Source organism: Octodon degus, unplaced genomic scaffold, assembly GCF_000260255.1.
Source record: "Octodon degus isolate 3935 unplaced genomic scaffold, OctDeg1.0 scaffold00056, whole genome shotgun sequence".
NCBI lineage: Eukaryota > Metazoa > Chordata > Mammalia > Rodentia > Octodontidae > Octodon > Octodon degus.
The window spans coordinates 5,948,564-5,969,991 of record NW_004524632.1 but is presented as its reverse complement, the minus strand read 5'-3'; the positions used below and the strand labels follow the sequence as shown (position 1 = coordinate 5,969,991).

General features: G+C 56.0%; 1 protein-coding gene across 1 annotated transcript; it reads left to right on the top strand.

Annotated features, from left to right (window-relative positions):
• The first annotated feature begins 8,330 nt into the window (after positions 1 to 8,330).
• Positions 8,331 to 12,566, top strand: Dlx4 (distal-less homeobox 4). Its single transcript, XM_004633852.1, is given in 4 exon segments — positions 8,331 to 8,649; positions 11,763 to 11,825; positions 11,828 to 11,964; positions 12,327 to 12,566. Coding segments are annotated over 4 exon segments (759 nt in total).
• Positions 12,567 to 21,428: the final 8,862 nt, after the last annotated feature.

Sequence of the window (21,428 nt, the reverse complement as noted above, 5' to 3'; positions counted from 1 at the left end):
TCTCAAACACCTTGAGGACTAAAACCATCTTTCCTCTGATTGTCTAGGAAAAAATGAGCTCCAGAGTCCAGCATTCACTCCTCCTTTCCTCAGTCCAGCACGAAACCACAGAGTAAGGAGCCCTGAGTCAGAGCCGGACTGGGAAGCCAGTCCTGTGCACACCACCAGGCCTACCCCAACCGGACATGTCTCAACTGGGCCTCAGTGTCCTCATCTGTAAAATGGGGGAGTGAACCAACCTACTTAACAAGTTAAAATGAGGCTTTTGTGTAGGCATGGATGTCAGAAAGCTTTGGGGAATTTCATGTATCTTATATACTTTATTTTTAAGTACATTAGAGTCAGGGTCTCACTATGTAGTTCAGGCTGGCCTCACACCATAGCGATCTTCCTGCCTCAGCCTCCTGAGTGCTGCGCTTATGGGACATGTGCCACCAGCAGTGTCTGGCCCTCATGTACTTTAAAATGTCTTATTACCAGGCACACATTTGGACTCCACCATTCCCCTGGCCCCAGTGATTTTGTCAAGAGGGCTCAGGATCAATCCTTATTTGGATTTAGAAAGCCTTTGCAGGCCCAGCCTGGGACCTGCAGCTTGTGATGTCCCATGCTGGACTTCAGGGTGATTCCAGGAGCAAGTTCCCCAAGCTGGAAGAAGCCCAGCTGGGGAGGCGGCATTCCAGGCGGGCTGTCAGCGGGTGAGTCAGGACCCGCCTGCCCTCCCGCCCTGCAGTCCCTGGAGGGGGAGGGGGGAGGACCTGCTTGCTGGCTCCCAGCCCAGACTGGGTTCCTCTCATTTGCATACATCTGCATATATGCAAGTTTCACCTGTGTGTGCTGGCAGGGTGGGACGACACCTGTGCAGAAGCCATGGCTGGCTGCCTGCTGCAGGATCCACCCAGTACGTTGTCCATGGCTCATGTGCCTATCAAATGCCTGATCCTCTGAACCAAATAGAGGGCTATTTCCCTGGGTTCCTCTGGCTGCCCTGGCCAGGAACTTCAAAGATATTTTTCCTTCTGCTTCCTCTGCCATACCAGGCTCAGTAGGGTTTACCAGGTTTGTTTGTTTGTTTATTGAGACAAAGCCTTGCTATGTAGCTCAGGCTGGCCTTGAACTCATGGTGACCAATCCTCCTGCCTCAGCCTCCTGCATGCTGGGATCCCAGGCATCCACAACCAGACAAAGCATTGCCTTTGAGCTGCTTTTCTTTACTTTTTTTTCCTGTGGAACCTGGGATTGAACTCAGGCCCTAGCACTTGCCAGGCAAGCGCTTATTCTACTGAGTCATCTCCCCGGCCGGAGCTGCTTGTCTTATGGTTACCTTCCTTCCCCTTCCCTCTGCGGCCAACCCCCTGGACTCTCCCTCCTTATTGTGCACTCCACCTACTGCAGCTGCCTCCTCACTGCGCTCCAGGACCCGGATCTCCCCTCCCCAACCCATTTCCATCCTGGTCTTCCTCCTGCCCAGGAGTCCATTCTAAACTCCAGAGGTGTCTGAGACCATGCACAGTGAAGCCTCCCGCTCCTCCTTTCTTACCTTGCAGCCAGGTAAACAAGGCGCATATGGCTTTTCTGTCCTCAGTCTCTGCACCTGTAAAATGGGATTAAGAACAGGACTCCCTTGCAGCTATTGTGCAAGGATTTCCACGAGGCAGTGCATGTAAAGTATGTCTGGGGCACAGGCCCACATTAATGACACTCACTCTTTTTTTTTTTTTTTTTTTTTGTGGAACCAGGCAATGAACTCAGGCCCTTGTGCTTGCCAGGCAAGCACTTATTCTACTGAGCTACCTCCCAATAGGAGTTCGTCTCTTTCTGCCTTTCCAGAGGGCTGATTCTCTCCTGAGGTCCCTTCCCCTCCCCAGGCTGTCCCTTCCCTTGCTGAACGGTGTTGCATCCGCAGGGAGTTAGGAAGGCCAGTTGGCCTGGGCTCCAATTCCAGCTTCGAGATGACTTATTTGCTTTCTGTGTTTCAATTTTCTGATTCAGAAAGTAATACTGATATCCACCATATAGAATCTTTTTTTTGTTTGTTTGTTTGTTTTTGCAGAACCAGGGATTGAACTCAGGACCTTGTGCTTGCCAGAGAAGAACTTATTCCACTGAGCCATCTCCCTGGCACCACCATATAGAATCTTGTAGTGATTAAATGCAAGAACGCATGTAAGGGCTTGGCGTCATGCAGGGAGCGCAGACAACACTGAAGCCGTTGCTTCTTTATGTTTCTTCTGTTACCCAGGGCACAATGCCTCCATCACTCCTACTCCCCTTTGGGGTCCTGGGACAGGCTCCTAAAGGTCCCTTAGAGGTGTTTCCAGAAACTACAACTTCACCTGGGTCCCTACTGTCCAGGTTCCCAGGACAGGGCCCTCCAGCACTTTCTAGGGAAACCTGGGCAGCCAACGATCCCCCTGGGCTGACTTGGTGGTCGGGGGTAGAGGGTCAGCTCCCCTCAGGGCTAGTTCTGCCTCTCAGCTTTTGGGGTGCAGAGGATGACTCCCCTTCTTCCCCTCCTCCCACCGCAGAGACTCCAGGAAAGGGGCCCTGAGGGCTGGGCACCGGCTGCGGCTGCACTCTCTGCTCCGGGAGGCTGAGACCATCAGGCAGTCCCTAGCCCAGGCTCCAGTCACTTAAACAAAACAAAACAAAACAAAACAAAACAAAACAAAACAAAACACGGTAGCAGTTGGTGAACTTCCAGTGCGACTTTTTCCAAGGGAATCTATGAAGGTAAAGGAGGGCTGAGGTGGGCGCTAGCGGAGATGCTGGAGGAACCACCTTTCCTTAAAACCCCGCGGGCCTGGGCCCCTCCCATCGGCCGGCCGCCCCCACCCCTGGTTGAGCCGCTTGGGGGAAGGGGTTGGAAGAGAGGGAAGGAGGGCAGGAGGGAGCACCGAGCCGCCTCTCCCCCTACATCCGCCTCCCCTCCCCCACCCCGGGAGCCCCGCGCAGGGGCGCAGAGGAAAAGGCTGCACTTGGAGTTTTGTAAAATGAGATTCTTTTTCTCACGTTGAGAGGAAGGTGCGGTATGCGTTCGAGGCACCATCCTCCCGGGGCGGCGCGACAGAGGAAAGGCTGTCCTCTTTTCCGTCTCTGCAGCCCAAATTAGAATTTCGCACGAACCCGCAGTCCGGACCTCCAAGGATTTTGGTTCAGGAACCAAAGTGAAACCGATAACCTCGTCCCCAGAGACCCTTCACCAAATCGGAAGGTCGGCGGCGTGGGCGTGTGTATGCGTGCGTGCCCGCGCGCGTGCACCAGTGGTGGGCGTGTGCTGGGTGTGTGATGAGGTTGTGTACACGCTGCGGGAGTCGCGCAGCTGCCATCAGAACGTGCTGACATTGTGGGGTCCATTACTGTATGTCTGTCTCCTGCGTGTGTTACGTGTGATTTTGCAGGCGCCCATACACACACTTGCTGGGTTTCCTTCCTTCCTTCCCTCCTTCCCTCTTTCCCTCTTTCCTTTCCTTCTTCCTTCCTTCCTTCCTTCCTTCCTTCCTTCCTTCCTTCCTTCCTTCCTTCCTTCCTTCTTTCTTGAGGTGGGGTCTCATTTTAGCTCAGGCTGGCCTTGAACTCTGTAACCCAGGCTGGCCCTGAACCCAGGCGATCCTCCTGCCTCACTCTCCCGAACGCTGGGATTATGGGCGTGTGCCACCACACCCTGCCCTCGCTCGCTTTGCAGATTACCCGCGTGCACCTTCCAGATCCACCATGCCCATAGCTCTCACCTCAGACCCAGCCCGGAAGACGTCGGCCGAGCGCCCTGATTTCGGTGTAAGGTTCTGCGGAGGTCTGGAGATCCCAGCCCCGAAGCCCTCGTTCCGGGCAGGGCGAATTCGTTAGAGCCGGGGCGGCCTGGGGCCTCCAGCAGCTCACGGCGATCGCCCGGGGCACCCGGCACGGGGTCCTGAGGTCTGTCCCCTCTGTCTTGGGTCCACTGGTGGGACACTGGCTGGGAGACCTGGCGGCCGAGGCGCTCGGACTCCGGTTCATCCTCGCTCCTGCGCCCGGCGGAGTTCACCGCATGGTTCCCTCACCGGACACGGCGCCCTCAACAAACCTTCAAACGGAAACACTTTGGATCAGCTGTTTTCCTTTGGGGGCCGGGATGTATGTCCTGTCAAAGAATTGTTCATACCTTTGCTTTTAACGTGTTTGGTGATTTCATATTTAAAACGTACCCGTCAATCCCCAATAGAAAAAATTTCCCGGAGAGGCGGCTCAAGTCTGGAAGCTGAGAATCGCAGAGAGCACGGCTGAGATTCTCCCGGGACCGGCACAGGCGCGCAAGGCCGGACCGCGCGGCGCTGCCCGCAAGGCCTCGCCCCTCCCCCTCCAGGAACAGCTTCTACGCGGGCATTTGGAAAATGGGGCGGGACCTCCAAGAGGGGGTTCCTTGGAGGTGGGCGCCCCGCGAAGCAGCTCGCGGGGGGTGGGGTGTGTGCTGGCAGCAGCCTCAGCGACCAGCCTGCCGCCCCCCTCGGGCCGGTGCTCAATCAAAAAGTGGAAGAGACCCAAGGGTGCCAATGAGAAGAAAAGTCAGTCGCAGGAGGTGCACGGGCCTCTGCCAGCTGCGCTCCCCCAGGCCTCACTGAACGTGGGCCCTGGGAAGCCAGGGGAGGATTCGATTCTTTTCATATTCTCCTCCCGGCACAACCGAATTATTCAGCCTCTTCCAGCGGAATTCCTAAGCAAAACCCCCTTTAAACTTAAAATCTACTGAGAATAGATAAAATAAATCAAAATTTCGTTTTGAGTTGGTGGATGGGATGGAGAAGGAGGCGTGCGGGTGATGCCTGCACGGACGAGGTTGGGAAGCTCCGAGCCTGGGGTACCGGTCACATCTCCTTTCCCAGGGCATATCCGTGCAGGCAGGCGTCCCGGGCGGTGCCGGATTCGGGGCTCACAAGCCTCCCTTTGCCCGGGTGAGATCGACGGAGCGAGCAAAACTCCCGCACATCCTCGCGTGTTCGGGATGCCGAGACAGTTGCCCGGGCGGGTGTTGGCGTCGGTGGAGCTCCTGTAACTGAGAGTCAGGGCTCCAAGTAACCTCAAGGGAGAAATATGTAGGGTTAATACTGCCTCCGAACTTTACCCAACGTGGTAAGCGGGCATTTGCGATCCACCAGAAGAGAGCCCAAGTCTGGCGCGGTGGTGGTCCCTGCAATCCTGGCGCTCTGATTGGGGGGAGGGCAAGATCTGGAAGTTGAGCCCAGTCTGAACAATTTAGCAAGATCCTTTCTCAAAAGATTTTAAAACGGCAGAGGATCTGCCCAGGGTACTATACTTGTGAGGCTGTTCCCGCACCCCTCCACACACTGTGAATTGAACCCAGGTGAAGCTGAGGGCCCTGACAGTCCACAGCGCAAACCAAGAACTCCCGGAGGCGGAAATGTTATTCTCTCCCAAAAAACTTAGGACCCCTCGCTCCTCTACTCCAAGGGCATGGCCTTGGTGCTGGGTTCTCCAGGGCAACCCCTTTCATTTAGGCAGAAGGTCTGTGTGGGGGAAAACCTAAAGGTGGGACTTGAGGAACTTTGTAAGTCTCTGGGACTGAGGCTTGGGTGGTGACAGGAGAGCCAGTTCCTTTTGCTTTGTCCTCTTCCCTTCCTCCACTCCCCGTTCCCTCCTTCAACCTTCCCTTTTTCCCCTCCTCCCTCCCCTCCTTCTTCCTCCATCTCCTCTCTGTTGGTTTTGTGTTTTGGGGTTTGAGGTTTTGCAAGTCATTATAGAGCAAATGACAAAGCTCAGAATCTTGGGCTAGCTCCCCCCTTTATTCCTTCTGGTAGTCTCAGAGACAGGAAATGGCTAACCCAGAATATCACAGCCAGCGCTGAGCTGGGAGGGCAACGCAGGCCTCAAGCCTCCCAGGCAGTCCTCCCGTTGTCGTTCTGATCGAGCACACAATTATGGCTCCTCTGGGTACTCATCCTCATCGCTTCCGCCTTCCCTGGGGAGTCTGCATGTATGGAGACCTCAAGGTTTACCCACAAGGTGCTGCAGCCCCACAGCCTTCGGGGTATGGGAGAGGAAGGTGTGATGAGGGGCGAGGTTTCCTCCTTTGCAGAACTTGGAAGGGTTTTTGCAAAGAGGCAGCATGTGGATGTTGAGCGTTTGGTGAGGCACTTCCTCCTGATGCTCAGGGCGAGGGTCCTGCAGGACTCAGGGAAATCCCACCTGCATCTAGAGAGCTCAGGAGAGAACAGCACTGCAGACGTCTGGCTTTGAAGGGTATCTCAAGCCACCTGCTGCGGGGTCTGCCAGACTGCCCACCCTTGCACTCGCTGTACTGGGCACAGAAAGGACTCTGCCTTCTGGGTCTGTGGCCTGGGAGGAAGTAGCCCCATCATCCTTTCAACCCCAGCCTCAAAGCACTTTCTTTATTAGAAACCTTCCAACTGCTAACCCAGAGATGCATGAAATAGCATTTCTTCACTGAGCAAAATGTCCACACCCTGGTGGACGAGAGAGGAGCCAGCTCTCCAGCCTCCTGGGGGTGGAGGAGCCCAAGGCTTCAGGGTAGAACGCCCCAAGCAGGTGATGGGGGAAGTGTTTTCCTGGAACAACTCCTTTCTGTCCGTGGAGGGGGGTGGGGTTTGAAGTAGATTGCTCTCCGGCCCGTAGGACTCTTGATTTTCTGTCCCTCAAAGGAGCACAGGCACCGCCACCTCAGATCTCCTATGGGCTCTTTCAAGCTGCCCTCTTTCTCTGATAGTTGTCTCCTATCCTCAAGGCTGCTACTGTCACCCTGAACCTTGATCATGACAGCGTGTGTGTGTGTGTGTGTGTGTGTGTGTGTGTGTGTGTGTAAGGAAAAGAAGCCTGCCAATTTATGCACAGTGGAGAAGGTGTGTGGAGTGCTGAAGAATCTGCTCAGACGGCTGGGTTTGGGGAGGGCACACTTTTCCCCAACTTGAAGCAGCTCACGTATGTGTGGGCTGGTGTCTCTCATGGGGTGGGTACGAGTACACAAATGCTACGCTTGGATTTGACTTGTATACTCTCTGTAAGGGACAATTTCCTTGCTTTCATGCAGGGATTGACTATCTGTCCTCTGGGGTATGCAGATGTGTAAACATCACAGCCTAAGGTGAGTTTGGAGACCCATAAGGGCGCATCTTTTTTCATGGAGGGATGTCACTATGCACTTCTGTGTGGACACCTGTATACTGTTGTGCGAATAAACACGTTGTATTGCAATGGAGTCGCTGTCCCGTTGGGCATATCTCCCAACAGATGCTTGAGTATGGGGACAGTGTCTGTCCGGTGCTTGGGTGCTATTGTTCAGAGGCCAGTCCTGCAAACAGCTCTAGAAAATGAAGCCGGGGAGACCCCCTGCCTTTCCTGTGCCTTCCTAGGAGCCACCGAACTGGGCTCAACCCCACTCCTAGATCTTCGGGCTTACGCCAAGGATCGGCCCAAGGCGGCGCCAGGAAAGGCGGGGTGCAGTACAGGCAAAAGCCCAGACGGCAGATCCCTCCTGCAGCCACAGCCACTGCGGTGTCGAAACCACACCGGGCCCCTGCCGGAAGCGGAAGCCAGCACGGGGGCGGTGAGGCGCAGTGGCGGCGGTCGCAGCGTGCCAGGCCCAGGGCGCTCCGCGGGGGCGTGCGGCGCGCGCGTGCGTGGCCGGGCAGCACCTTCCCGGCCGGCGTCTGTTTACCAACAAACTGCGAGCGCCGGGCAGCTACGCATTGCATTCCGACGCGCTGAATAAGGCGCGGGCGCAGGCAGGTTGCTCTTGACTCCTCTGCAGGTCCACCGCGGCAGAACCAGAACCAGCTCCAACCAGGAGTTCGGGCAGCACGAACGCTGCCCGCTGCGTATCGCCCCTCGCCGGTGGGCAACCCACGTCCGCCCACTCTCTAGCACACGTGCATTACTACTGAGGTCTCCTGACTGCACCAAACACCCTGCTTGGTCGTTCAAGGAGCGGACCCGTGGGCAGAAGCGCCATTTGAGCCGCGCACCCCTCTCCTTTCCCTGCGCGCGCTGCCCCCCCCCCCCCGGGGGTGGCGGGCCCCAGTTGCAGGCCTCGGTGAGGTCACAGCATGTGGCAGCCAATCCTGGGAGTCTAAGTGCTGGGGGTCCCGGGATCCGAACCTGGACGGGGGGGGGGGGGGGGGGGGCGAAGGAACATGAAGGGTGGAAGGGAAAGCCATGGTGCCCCCTCCCCTCTTTCCTGATGCAAGCTCTCAGCTGGAAGAGGAGTATGGAGACTTTCTCTGGGATCTTAAGTGTTTGAGTGGCTGGCTTTGGGGCTGGGGGCTTATCCACGTCAAGGGCTGCGGAAAGCAAAGCGGGTTGGTGCAGGGAGCGGACAGCGTATGGAACCGAGGCTTAGGCCCTGGGCTCCAGCCGCACTGACCTCCTTGCCCTGCTCCCTCCCAGGCCAGGACGTCTGCAAAGCTGGCTTCCCAGACCTGCCCCCGGCCCCGTCGGTAGTGGCTGCCTATTCGCTTGGCCTGTTCCCCGCAACCGCAGCCTCCCTCCATCTGTCCCAATCTGGGCCTTTTGGCCACCTCCTGTCCTACTCCTACACCAGGCCAGAGACCCCAGAAGACTCCTACCTACCCTGCCAGCAGCGTGCAGCGCCTTCACAGCCCCTCTGCGGCCCCGCTGAGCTCTCACCTGAGGCGCAGGCAGGTAAGTCCGGTGAGGCAGTGACCGCCCCTGGGGTCCGACTCCTGTGCACCCCTAAACCTCGCCCTCACCTGTTCGCACGCAGTTAGCAGGGTTCAAATATGACTCAGATTCCGCAGGATCTGGGATAAGGGGAGAGCTAAAGAAGGGGTGGGATGAGGCCCGATGGAGGGGGAGTGGAGGCTTGTTGGCCTGAGTCTCCTTTCAAACCCGACCTGGTTTCGATTTGCAGTTGTGTAAAGCCAGGCTTAGAGGGCTCCCAACCCCACCCCCTTGGAGCAGCGAAGTTGTGTGTCCTCACGGGTAACGGGTAACGGAAAACTGCACCAATCCAGATGTGGGGGTGGGGCTCTGCCCTTCCGCGCAGTTCTCCCCATCCTGTGCTCTCTCCCTTCCCCTTGTCGCCCTGCCCTTCTGCCCTTCTCGGAGTTGTCTGGCCTCAGAAAGCAGTGGTGAGGCCAAACCCTGCTAAATAGAGATCAGGTCTCTGCTGGAGGGCTGTAGACATCCAGGTGGGGCTCTTCCATCTCCTTCCTGGGCCTGGCCCCCTCTTCTCTAGACCTTGCCTGACTTTGACAGGAAGTTGGCCTGGTGGAGTCTGGGAGTAGGACCCACCACCCGTTGCTCAAAGAACAGAGCTACAGGCCCGCGTGGTCCCCCAGTCTCTAATCTTCCCCTGGCCACCTGAGCCTTCTGTCAAAGGCATGGGCTATGCCTGGCCACTCTACTGTTGATTTGGGGTTCAGTTGGGCCCTAGTTGCTTTTGCCTGGAGAGCTCTGAGTTCCTGAGAACATGCTCTTTGCAAGGCCTTAGTGGAGTGGAGCTGCCTGCCTCCAAACTCTGGGCTTTGCCTTTTTAGGCCCAGTGCCCTGTCCTACACCTATACTTTGTTTGATCCTGTCCTCTGCACTCTCTCCTCCTACCCCAGGGCCCCCACCTTTGTTTTCCATGAAGTCTCCTGCAGTGCACGCATCCATGCATCCACCGACTGACTCTGCTGTATCCCGAACCTCCAACAAATCAACTCACCAAGAGCCAGAGCCGGAAGTGATCCCAGATGTTAGGGGTACACCTCCTTGAGTTACCAGGGGACAAACCAAAGCACGAAGGTTATGCCTGTTCCCCAAGGCCCTTGGCCCTTAGAGATGCACTTTCACTGCATGGAGACAGGAAAGATTTAGAGAATTTTCTCCAGATCCAGAAAGTTAATTGTCTTCTCTGGCAGAACTGGAGCTGCCTCTCCCAAGCTTCTGGTTGTGTTTGGAGCAGGGGAACTTGGGGGATTTCCAATAAGTGAATCCTTTGGACTCTTTAAGTGTGTACTAATTGGGTGTGAGTGCGTGCATTTGGGGATACATTTGAGGTGCAGCCTAGGAGGAATCTGACTTTCCCTTGGGAGAACTGTTGGCCCATGGGAGCCTGTCTTCCTGTCTTCTGGCCTATCTTCACCACTCCCTGTCCTCCCTCTGCCTGCCTAAGGATTCCCTCGTTTCCCTCGTGGAGAGTCCTTTTCTATACAGTTTACCCGGATCTGAGAGCCCCCCCCCCACAGCCACAGGTGTCCTTGGAGAAGGCAACATTTGGATAATGGAACTGGGGCAGTCAGCCTGCTCTAGAGTGATTGGGAAGTGCATGAGAGTGATTCAACTTCGCTTTCTCCTGAAGGAAAGAGTTTGGCCAAAACCCCTCGGAGGGGGTAGGTGCGGCAGCCTAGAAGGAGGCCTCAAGGCTCTGTTGTTGGGACCAGAGCTGATCCAGTTGTGATTTGCAGTAACTGCTGTGCAGCAAGGGCGGCTCTCCCAGAAAGAACTTAAGGGGACATCGGCTTTGAGTTGGGGGCCCAGAGGCTCGGAGAGTTCAGCAGCCGGGTGTCTCTGTGGCTCTGGGTAGCACTGCTGGAATTGTGCGCTCTGCGCAGCTAGGAAGGCTCAGGTGGGCACCGGGCGCCAGGGCAAGGCTGCTCACAGTGGGGTCGGAGCAGGGGAGGCCAGACAGTCTCGGGTGGGCCGGAGCTGAAGCCCAAGCGCTGAGGATCTGTGCCCAAGGGGTGCGGAGGAGGTAAGGCAAGGGGTGATGAAGCTGGCCAAGGGCGGGATCCTGAGGGAGTGTGGAGGAGCCCCACCTGGGTCCTGGCCGTGCGCACTTTCGGCTGGGGTCTGCGGGAACATGACCAGCGCTGCTGCTGCCCCCCGCCGCCGGTATTCCAGCCACTTCACCCCCTAATTCACCTACCTGGGACGGCCAATTGGTCCAAGTAGAGTGCCTTGAGTGGGGGCCCCTCGCCCTCAATCTTTGGCTCCATCCTGTGTCCCCACAACCCTGTCCAGGGGAGTCCTCCAGAGTCAAAGAGAGGACCAGATCTCTGACCACCTGTGTGCTGCAATTTGCTTTCCTAGCTCCAATCACCCTAAACACGCAGGAACTCCTGCACCTGGACCCACTGGCCAGGCTTAGGACAGGACCACGGGTAGAAAGCAAGGAGAGAGAATTCCGGGGTCACTTCTCACCTGATGCAGGCATTTGAAGCTCAGATGCCATGTGACAGCCTGACACCTGAAAATTGATTGCAGTTCCCTGCGCTGGGGAGGCCCAGAGTTTTGTCCCACCTTACTGCAAGCTGATCCCCTCCCCCACTTCCCCAACCCCTGCAACTAGAGCAGACCCCGGGGAGCCTCACTCTCTACCGATAGCACTTTCAGCACTCAGAAACCCAAATTGGGAGCTCCTTGTGGTCAGGAACTGCTTTGTATGCTGGGTGCATCCTCCAAAAATGGAGGTTAAAAAGGCAGAGTAAATCTGGGCGAGGTAGTACATGCCTGTAATCCCAGCACTCCAGAGCCTGAGGCAGGAGGCTCGCTGCCAGGAGTTTGAAGCCAGCATGGGCTATGGAGTGAGTTCAAAGCTAGCCAGAACTACATAGCCAGATCCTGTCTCAAAACACCAAAAAAAAAAAAAGAAAAAGAAAGAAAAAAGGAAGAAAGAAAAAAAAAAGGGGAAGGAAGGGAGAAAAGGTAGAGAAAGTGAGGCCAGGTGCAGAGGAGGCTGGAATCCCACTTGTTCTATGCTACACACACACACACACACACACACACACACTTCCTTGTGTTGCCCCCAGAATTGGAGAAGCTGCTGCTGTCCCCAGAGCTGCTGGAGAGACACCCCCAGATCCCTGCCAAGAAGCTCGCAAGCCCAGAACCATCTACTTGAGCCTGCAGCTGCAGCGACCGAACCAGCATTTCCAATACACGCAGTACCTGGCGCTGCCAGAGAGAGCGCGGCTACGGCTGGCAGCGCAGCTTGGCCTCACGAAGACCCAGGTGGGGCTGGTCGGGTCGTTCCCCAGCACCAACCTTCCCATGCCTCTGGGCTGGGAGCTCTCCCCAAGGTATGATTGGTGATGTTGCCATGGACCCTGGCCCTGTTGCCCACAGTCCATAGCTGGCCCTCAGTGAGGGTTGGAGGAATGTATTAGAAGGGGGCTGTGGGGGGTTTAGTAGAGGAGGGCATCCCAGAGGACAATGCAAAGTGCGTTCTAGCTCAGGGGACCTCTCGGGCTACAGAGGGTGCAGCCAGCATCCCCACCCTGGTTCTGCTCCTGGAACTTGCTGCCTGCAGTTGGCACCCTGTGTCTTCCACAAATACTCCTGAGCTTTCGTTCTGTCCCCTCTTCTCCCCAAAGGTGAAGGTCTGGTTTCAGAATAATCACTCCAAGTACAAGAAGCTCGTGAAACAGAACTTCAGGGCACAGGAAGGGGACTTCCCCCGAGACACCCCCCCCCCTCCCTGCTCCCCACTCCTTCCATGCCTCTGGGATCTGCCCAAGGCAGGTGCCCTGCCCACCAGGGGCTGTGGCAACAGCTTTGGAACCTGGTATCAGCATCACTCTCCATATGCGCTGGCTGTGCCTCCGATGTTGTGAGCCTGGGCCCAGGCAGCCCCCGTCCCTCCTGCCAGGCCCAGGACACAGGTGCCTGCACCCCCTGGGACAAGAAGACACCAGGTCTGGATAGGTTTTCTCCAGGATGAAGGGCTAGAAGAGAAAAAGGAAGGGAGTTATAGCCGCTGAACTCCAACAGCTAAAACAAGGGCTCAGCCTTCGTCATGGGCCCTTACCACTCCCGAAAGACAGAGGCTCTGGAGAGGGCACCCTAGGCAAGACTGCCTGGGCACAGCTGTCCCGGGTCACAGGACCGCAGCTCCACGGCAGCCTGGGGTCAGAACCAGGAGGAAGCACTGGGTATCGTTTGCTCCGTGTTCTTTGGGCCCTGCTTAACCCATTTGCGAGCAAAAGCAGAGTGGACCTCTAGTGTTCCGAGCCGCTGCCAGCAGGTCATGTCTGCCCACCTGTCGAATTTTCTTGATGTTCGGGTGTTACTTCCACAACAGGGGTGTGGCCCAGAGGCAGAGCAGGTGCTTGGCACGAGGAGATCCCGCATTCAGTGCATAAGCACCCCACGTAGCTGGAGTGGCCTGGGACGCCAGCTGCTCTCCCTTTCTCTGTCCACAAAAACTGCTCAGATGCATAATCAATCCGACTGGCATCTCCCGAGCTCTGACCCCTCCACACACCCTGAGCTTCTAGCCATTAAACTTGGCATAAAACCTGGACCCAGCTGCCACGTGTGTTTGTCTCCTGCCCTCGCCAGGGTTGACGAGAGTCACTCGTATTTTCTCTCCCATATAACTTGTCCTCCACGGAGCTAGGGACCAGAAGCATTGGAGTCCTTGTCTCTGACTGGCTCTGTGGTTCCCACACTGCAGTGTTCTGGTAACAGCCAGGCCTTCCTGTGCTCCGGTGGTGAAACCAGAAGACATTTTATGCTGAGAAGGACAGAGACCACAGTGGTCTTCCACACACTCCCTCCTGGCCCAGTTGTGGAAAGAGCCAGGTGCTTCAGGCCTCATTCTTCACCTGCAACTCCAGGTGGAGGACTGCTCACCTTGGGAGAGGACACATGCTCCAGCCAGCCCAGGATCCCCTGGAGAATTGTGTCCTGGGGGTTGAGTGGCCTTAGTCTACCTTGCAAAAGGAAAGAGGAGAAAGATACCAGCACCTGAGTTCTCCTCCTCCATCCAACATGTATCTTAGATACCATGGTGACCAAGGCAGACCCTTTAGGCTGACAGGGAGCCTGGTAAGGGACTGGAGCCATGCAACAGGTGCCAGATAAGGTGGGGAGGGGACAGAAGGCAGTGTGGATACTGTCCGGGTGCTTCGGTCCAGCCTGGCTGGGGGTCAGTGCCCCCTGCAAAGGCTGGGGAACAGCAGTCCCAGCAGTGACTTCTGGACACTGTGCCCCTTGACACATGAAGCACAAGGGTTAGGAAGGCTGAAGACACAGCGAGTCATTCAGAGAATCCAGCCAGGCATGGCCTTGGTGGCTGGAATCAGGCCTCCAATTACAGGCAAAAGGCTCCCAAATCCAGCTTCCTCTTACTGCCTGAACCTGTTCAGGCACTGCAATGGAGGGTCTGGGGCACCCCAGACTGTAAAACCCACTACACCCAGTGCCAGTGAGAAGCCAAGCTGGGGTCAGATATCCAAATGTCAGGCAGGGGAGGTGTCCTGCAATAGATGCCTCAGCCCACCTCAAGGGGTCCTGCCATCTGGGTCAGGGACCTCCTTCCCTCCCCATAATACACATGGGGGAGTGTTGGGGTGGCAGCTGGCACAGGGTGGGCCAAAGCCCAGGCTCGGGAGCAACAAGGCAAAGGAGAGCCCCAGGAGTCACACCTGCTGCCCGCTTCCCTCCAGTGTCCCGCTCTGGCCCTCGGAGGATTGGGCCAGCTGCTCCCGGGTGGCCTGGCCCCAGATGCCTGCCCTGGGCCTTCTCTGAGGCCACAGGCCCTGGGGCAGCTGTTCCCTCCACCACAGGGTGCACACTCCTCTTTCCACAGAGCCCAGATAAGATCTACCACCCATCTCGGAAGGCCTCCAAAGGCAGATTAATTGGACAGCCCAACTCTAGTCACATTGTTAAAACAACAGCCTGGTTGTAAAGTTAAGTAGCAGAAGGAGCATAATTGCTCTCTCAGCCAGCGGCCAGCTGAGCTGACAGCACCCCTTCCTCCCTGTCTACCAGCCGTCCAGGAGAAATGTGTAAGGTCCCATTTCTTGAGACTCCTGGATATGGATGTACCCCTCCAAGGCCCCCCGGGGAGAGGCACCCCATCCTCCCTCCTCAAGCCATCAGGATTGTAGAAGGGCAGTCTTGCCCTGGAGAAAGCCCCAGTAAGGACTTTGGGCCAATAAAAGGAAGGAGCCAGGCGTGGTGGTGCATGCCTGTAACCCCAGCACTCAGGAGGCTGAGGCAGGAGGGTCACCTAAAGTTTGAATCCAGTCTGGGCTATATAGTGAGTGCAGGGCCAGCCTGAATTATACAGTGGGGCCCTGTGTGTCAAAACACCATTTTTTTTTTTTTAAGGTGGAAAACAAGATTGAGTAGGGACTTTGGGCTCCCAAGAGTTCCAGCTGTGCCACTCTGGTGCTGGGTGACTGGCAGGCCTCTTCACTGCTCTCTGGGCCCTGCTTCCTGGTGTGGTTACGATGGTGAAAGTAGATAGTGTTTGTAACAGGTTTGACACGGTGCCTGGAACACGGTAAGTGCTTAATAAATGGCATTTATAGCCACTGTGATGATTATTGGGGAGGGGCATTCACCGTGCCGTGGGTTCTCCTCTGGCAGACCCGCCTCCCTCCCAGGGTGGGGCAGGACTCCACGTGGCCCTGTCACCAGCTAAGGTCCAAACGCAGAAGGCCCTGCGCAGCTGTCAGCTGACACTGGCAGAGGGGTGTGTGTCTGAGAATGTCCAGGACACGCACATGCTGTCACCTATGTGGTCTCTGCTGCCTCAAACCAGGGGGGCGGGGAGCTTTCCCGCCCGCCCCTCCCCCCTGGGTCATTCGCCTCCCCTCTCCCCATATACTATTTTAAGGCAGGACCCCCATTCTCTCCTCCAACGAAATGAGATTCAATTAATTCAATTAAAGCAATTTTGGAAGCAGCTCCCGAAGGCCTTCAATGTGAGATAATTATAAGTAATTTGCTTCTGTGAGGAGGAAAAGGTTACATGGGGTCTGGGGGGGTTGGTTCCGCACCAAATGCACGCAGATCCAGAAGGATTCCACACTGCAATCAGAGCTGCCCTTCCATTGGCCAAATTACTTGCAGGTGGGAAGAGGGAGGGGGCGGGAAGACAGGGTGACAGGCTGCCCCTCCTCCATCCCCGGTGCCGGCAGTGCGGGGTGGGGGCAGGGAGGTGCTTGCTCCCGACAAAATGTCTGCACAGCCGTAGCCTCCGATTACTCAGCTCGCGGCCTCATTTGAGTTTGGATGCCTAGACTTGCCTCTGGGATCGAATCCAGAGTCGATGGAATGTTATCCGGGTAGCTGAGGCCTGTGTAGACCGGGGCCCTGGAGATCAAGGACGACGGGACAGCACTTTTAAGGGAAGAGGGGAGAGATGGGAGAAGCCCAGCAGTGACTCGGGCCTTGGGGGGAGGGGGGAGCGCGAGGAGGAGACTCCTCCCAATCTATCCTCCCACCCCCACCAGCACCGATTTCTGGTTCTGCCTTAACGTCCAACCTCAATTGCTTGCGTTGATTGTAGTGGTGGCAAATCTCTCAGCTCTGTGTCCCGAGGGGCACTGAAGGCTCTTCTTTCCCTAAAGCATCTACAGCTGTCCCCACCCACCCCCCACCTCGCCTGGGGCCCTGCTGTACCTTGCAGGCTTCCTCTGGTCAGGGAGGGGACAAGACCCTCGAGGACTTAGAGGTAGGAGCTGAGGCCAAACAAGGAGGCTGGGCTTCCGGCCTCCCCAAAGACCCTCTCTGCCAGGCCTGGTGACGCAGCCTGTAACCCCATCGCTCAGCACCTTGAGTTCCATGCCAGCCTGGGCGACAGGAGTTGAAGGCCAGTTGGAACCACGAATGGAGTCCCAGTTTCAAAAAACACAAAACAAAACGAAAATCTAAGATCCTATCGACCAACCCCGGCCACGAAGGAGCTAGGGCCCCCGGTACCTGGAGCTCTTAGCTTAGAAGGGAATGGTTAAACAATTACGGTGCAAAAGAAAAAGTCACTGACCCCGAAGTATCTCTTTCATGTCTTCGCCTCCTGTCCATCTCTCTCCTTGCTGCTTCCCTTCCAAGTAGGGGGTTCCTTTGTCTCCAGCCTCTCCCCACTTTATCCCATGTTTCCCCTTTTCTGATCTGCAGGGCTGTTGGACCCAGAGACCCAGAGAAAAATCCCTCAGGAAATGCACAGAGACACGAGGGAGAGTGGCCCAACTCAGGCTTCCCGTTCCTTAGCCAGCTAAGTTTGGGCGGAACCAAGCCTTGCAGTACACAGCCCAGTCAGGCACAGTGCTGCACAACTGTAATCCCAGCCCCTTGAGAGGCTGAAGCAGAAGGATCTCAAGTCTGAACCCAGTCAATGGGAAGGCGAATGTAGCTCAGTCCCCAGTCCGTGAATTCAATCCCCAGTACCAGAAAAAATAAAAAAACAAAGACCCCAGATGAGTCGTAACCAGGTACAGGGACGCTGTACATGCATAACATATGTATGTGTACAGTAGGCAGGGGATGCACGCACGCACACAGGATGCGTGGGGCTGCATCCCTGGGTTGTACTGGACACACACAGGGAAGCACAGTGTCTGGGCTTTTGGAGAGGGAGAGACAGAGGGTGCCTGGGACTTCACAGGAGCAGAAGCAGAGAGAAGCACGGGTGGAACATGCTCGGCTTCCTGGGGTGCAACGGGGGTGGGGCTGGTCTGCCCTTCCTCCATTTTCTGGAAACAGTTCCCTCTCTGAGGGAAGAAGCTTGGATGGCCACAGAAACTCGCTAATTCTATTACGATTTCATTCTCCTTGTTCCCTGAAGCCCTGTCTGCTGCTTCTCCCGAGCTCCAGCAAGGAGAGCTCCTGTTCCCAGCCCTCCTGGCATAAGCCGTGGTCCCCAGTTGTGGCCGTGGTGTCCAGCTCTGCAGTGGGAATCCCATGCAGCCAACAGGAGCTCAAGTGGCCCAGGGAGTAGGAGGGGTCTGGGGTCACAGGGTGGCGAGGAAAGTACTGCCCCAGGGACTGAGATCTGTATCTGCTACTCCTTGCTGTGTGACCTAGGGTGAGTTACTGTTCCCTGAGATTCGTGTGGCTACTCTTGCTAAATCCTGAGCAGCGGAGGGGCAGGGAGGGCCACAGGCAGGGGTTGACACTTTCTACCCCAGTCAAGGGCCTGGAAAGCCAGGCAGACCCGCTGTCTCCCATGATTGGGGGCTCTGCCGCTGCCATCAGATGAGATGCATGGGGTGGCTCTTCCCAATACAACATCACATGACTCATGCCACGGTGCTGGGGTGCAAGCTGTGTGGGGTGGGTGGGGATGGGGTGTCGGCCAGCCCAGCCAGCCAGCACCAAGGATGGGCTCCAAGCTTCCTGCACACATCAACTTTCTGATTCAGCGTCTCTCCGGGCCAGACCTTCCAACCCCTGACCCAAGACAGGACAGATGACTTCATCTCCAGGGTGGGTGCTGCTCCCCAGGGTCCCATGTGGGCCGGGCCGCCTTCCTCTAGTTCCAGCAGAGCCACCCCGCTCACTGGGGCTGAATTGCAGGTTGGATCTTCGCCGGCATGAGACAATTTCACTCTGGTCCCACTTCCAGCTTGTGGGCGCAACACCAGCTAATGGCCAGGCAGGGCCCACACATCTGGGTGACCCCACTTGGATTATGGGCTCCCTCGGGGGTGCTGTCCACCCAAGCCGCGCCAACCTTGCCTGTCCCTCTTCACATAGTGCAGAGTAGCCTGAACCTGCAGGACTTGGCCTCCTCTCTCAGCCTGGAGATGGCCAGAACGTAGGGCTGTCTTTCACCTGCTCACCCCTCCCCAAGCCTGGTGCCCCATCTTTGGGGGGCAGGGGCTCAGCACACAGGGCTGAGCAGAGGACAGAGGGGTGAGCATGTGGCCTTTGCCCAGGGCCTGCCCCTGCACTGCCTCCCAGGCCCACGCAGGGCACCAGCCCACTCAGCTCGCTGGACTCAGGCAGGAGGAGCTGCTTGCTCTGCCCCTGCAAGCCAGGGCCTGCTGTGGAGTCGTCCTCCCAGCCCCAGAGCCGCCGGGAATTCTTTGCTCCAACAAATCCTTGGGGAAGCCAGACTGCGCAGCCCGCTGACAAGCCTCTGCCCAGCTCCTGTCACATTCCCCGAGCCCAGGGGGATCAGCTGGAGCCGCCTCACAGGGCTCCTTCCACCCTGTGACCCCTGGTCTTTCCCTGTCTCCTCAGGGCCTTCTCCCCACCTCTCCACAGCCTGGATTCTGCCCTGGGACTCCTCCCGGCTCAGGATCCTCAGACAGCCCAATCCGAGAAGGGCAAAGCTTCCCCTCCGCCCCCTTGCAGATAGAATCTGTCTCAGAGGCTGTCTCCTGTCCAGAGAGACTTCTCCAGTCTCCCTGGGTCTGTGCTCTGGAATGCAGAGGATCCACTGAGAGCCCTCAGGCAACCTTCACCTCGCTGGGTCTCTATTTCCTCACCTCTGCAGGGGGATAATGATCAGAATTCACAGGTCACGGAGCCTGGGAGAGGGGCCTGGAGGAGGAAGTTATGAAACCCCACCTGCGCCTGGAGATAGGCCGCTTCCTCCTTCACTCGGCTGTGCAAATTTGGTGGCAAAGTTGTCTTTCTTCCATATCTGCTGCTGCTCCCCTCGGAGCCACCACCTCGCCACACCACATTGCAGAGTGTAGTTCCTTCCACCAGAGGAGCACAAAATAACAAAGAGCTAGTCTCGGGGGTTCAAGACCAACTCGATGACCCTGGGCAAGCTTCTCAAACTCGCCCTCTTCAGCTGGAAAATGAGAATGGTAACGTGGGCTTCATAGCGTGTTGTGAGCACTGGGCTCGGAGCAGAGCTCCGTGATAGAGCACGCGCCCCAGTGCTCGAGGCCCGGAGCCCTTCCCCAGCACCAGGGGGAAAGCTGTTATGAGAACAAAGAGAATTAAAAGGCACTGAGTCTAGCCTGGTGGTGCGGGCCTGTAAGCCCACCCTGCAAGAGGCTGAGGCAGGAGGATCACTGAGAGGTCGCGGTCAGCCTGAACTGCACAGCAAGACTCTGTCTCAGAAAAAAAAAATAAATAAAAAGTAATACTGCACATATTCCGCTGGAACTATTAGCGCTATCTCCAACTACCAAGGGCGTGCCACCACTGAGCTATACCTCCAGACGTTTTTATTTTTTATTTTTATTTATCTTTTTTTTTAAATGTATTAGGTACAGGGTCTCCTTATGCAGCTTGGACTTGTAGTGCTCCTCCTGTTTTTAGCCTCCCTAGCTCTAGGATTATAGGCATGCACCACCACACCCGGCCTTGGCTGCCAACTCAGCATGCCCCTGGGGCAGAGCTGGCTTTTTTTTTTTTTTTGCGAAACCAGGGATTGAACTCAGGCCCTTGCACTTGCCAGGCAAGCGCTTATTCTACTGAGCTAACTCCCCAGCCCCTGGCGCTTTATTTTGATTGCACTCTCTGTAAGTTGCCCAGGCTGCCTTTAAACCTGAGATCTTCCTGCCTCAGCCTCCTAGCCATTCTCCACTGCAGCAGGCTAGTCATGAGGGAGCTTACCTGAGTACTCCTGTTTCTCTGTTGTTCTCAGCTTGGTGGGTCAGGGACATCTTCTTTGGGCTGGGGACAGCCTGCGAGAGGAGTCCTGATGAGGCCCGTCTTCCCAGATGCCCAGCAGCACAGGAGGTACTAAACAGAAGCTGCTTTGGGCCAGGGATACAACTGAGTGGCAAGAAGCTGCTTTGTGCCTGGCAAGCGCAGGGTCCTGAGTTCAATACCTGGTACTGAAAAAGAAAGAAAGAAAGAAAGAAAGAAAGAAAGAAAGAAAGAAAGAAAGAAAGAAAGAAAAAAGAAGCTGCTTTGTGATGATAGGAGGGAGCTGCATCAGAGGCAGCCTGAGGCTGAGGGGATGCTGCCAGGAGACCCCCTCTGCCCCCAGGAGCGGGCGACACCCAAGCAGGTGAGGCCCTGCAGTCACAGCTAACAGGGGCAGACAAGGCCCTGAGGTCTTTGTTCGTGAGCTGTCACCTCCCAGTAACTCAGCATGCTCTCTTCTCATCCCACCGCCACCTGGGGGATTGAACCCGGGGCCTTGCACACGCTGGACAAGTGCTCTTCCACCGCTCTGTCTGCATCCCCAATCCCAACACGCTTCTTTGTATAGGTGTTTTTTTTTTTTTTTTTTTTTTTTTTTTTGGCGGAACCGGGGATTGAACTCAGATCCTTGCGTTTGCCGGTCAAGCGCTTTTCCTACTGAGCCATCTCCCCGGCCCCTGTATAGGTTGTTTTGATTGATATCTAGAAAACCCAAGAAAGTCCTAGAAAGAGGTAAAAGAAAAACAAACTTCTAGAATGAGTTGAATTTTGGTAAAGTAGTTGAATACAGCATAAATAAATATAACACAGCAAGAGCTGTTCTCTAGTATAGCAGTAAGTTAGGAAAAATATTCTTTTTTTTTTTTTTTTCAGTGTGTTCCTCTTTATTCATTTTCAGAGTACAAACTTAAACTTGGATAGGCTGAATTAACCCAACCCACCTCTGGCAGGTGTGCTCAACATGCTGTATAAAGTGTAACATTCAATTTATTATTTCTTTCTCAAGAGAGTTTTCTTCAGTCTATTAAGACTCATGGGGCCAGGGAGATGGCTCAGTAGAATAAGTGCTTGCCTGGCAAGCGCAAGGGCCTGAGTTCAATCCCTGGTCCTGCCAAAAAAAAAAA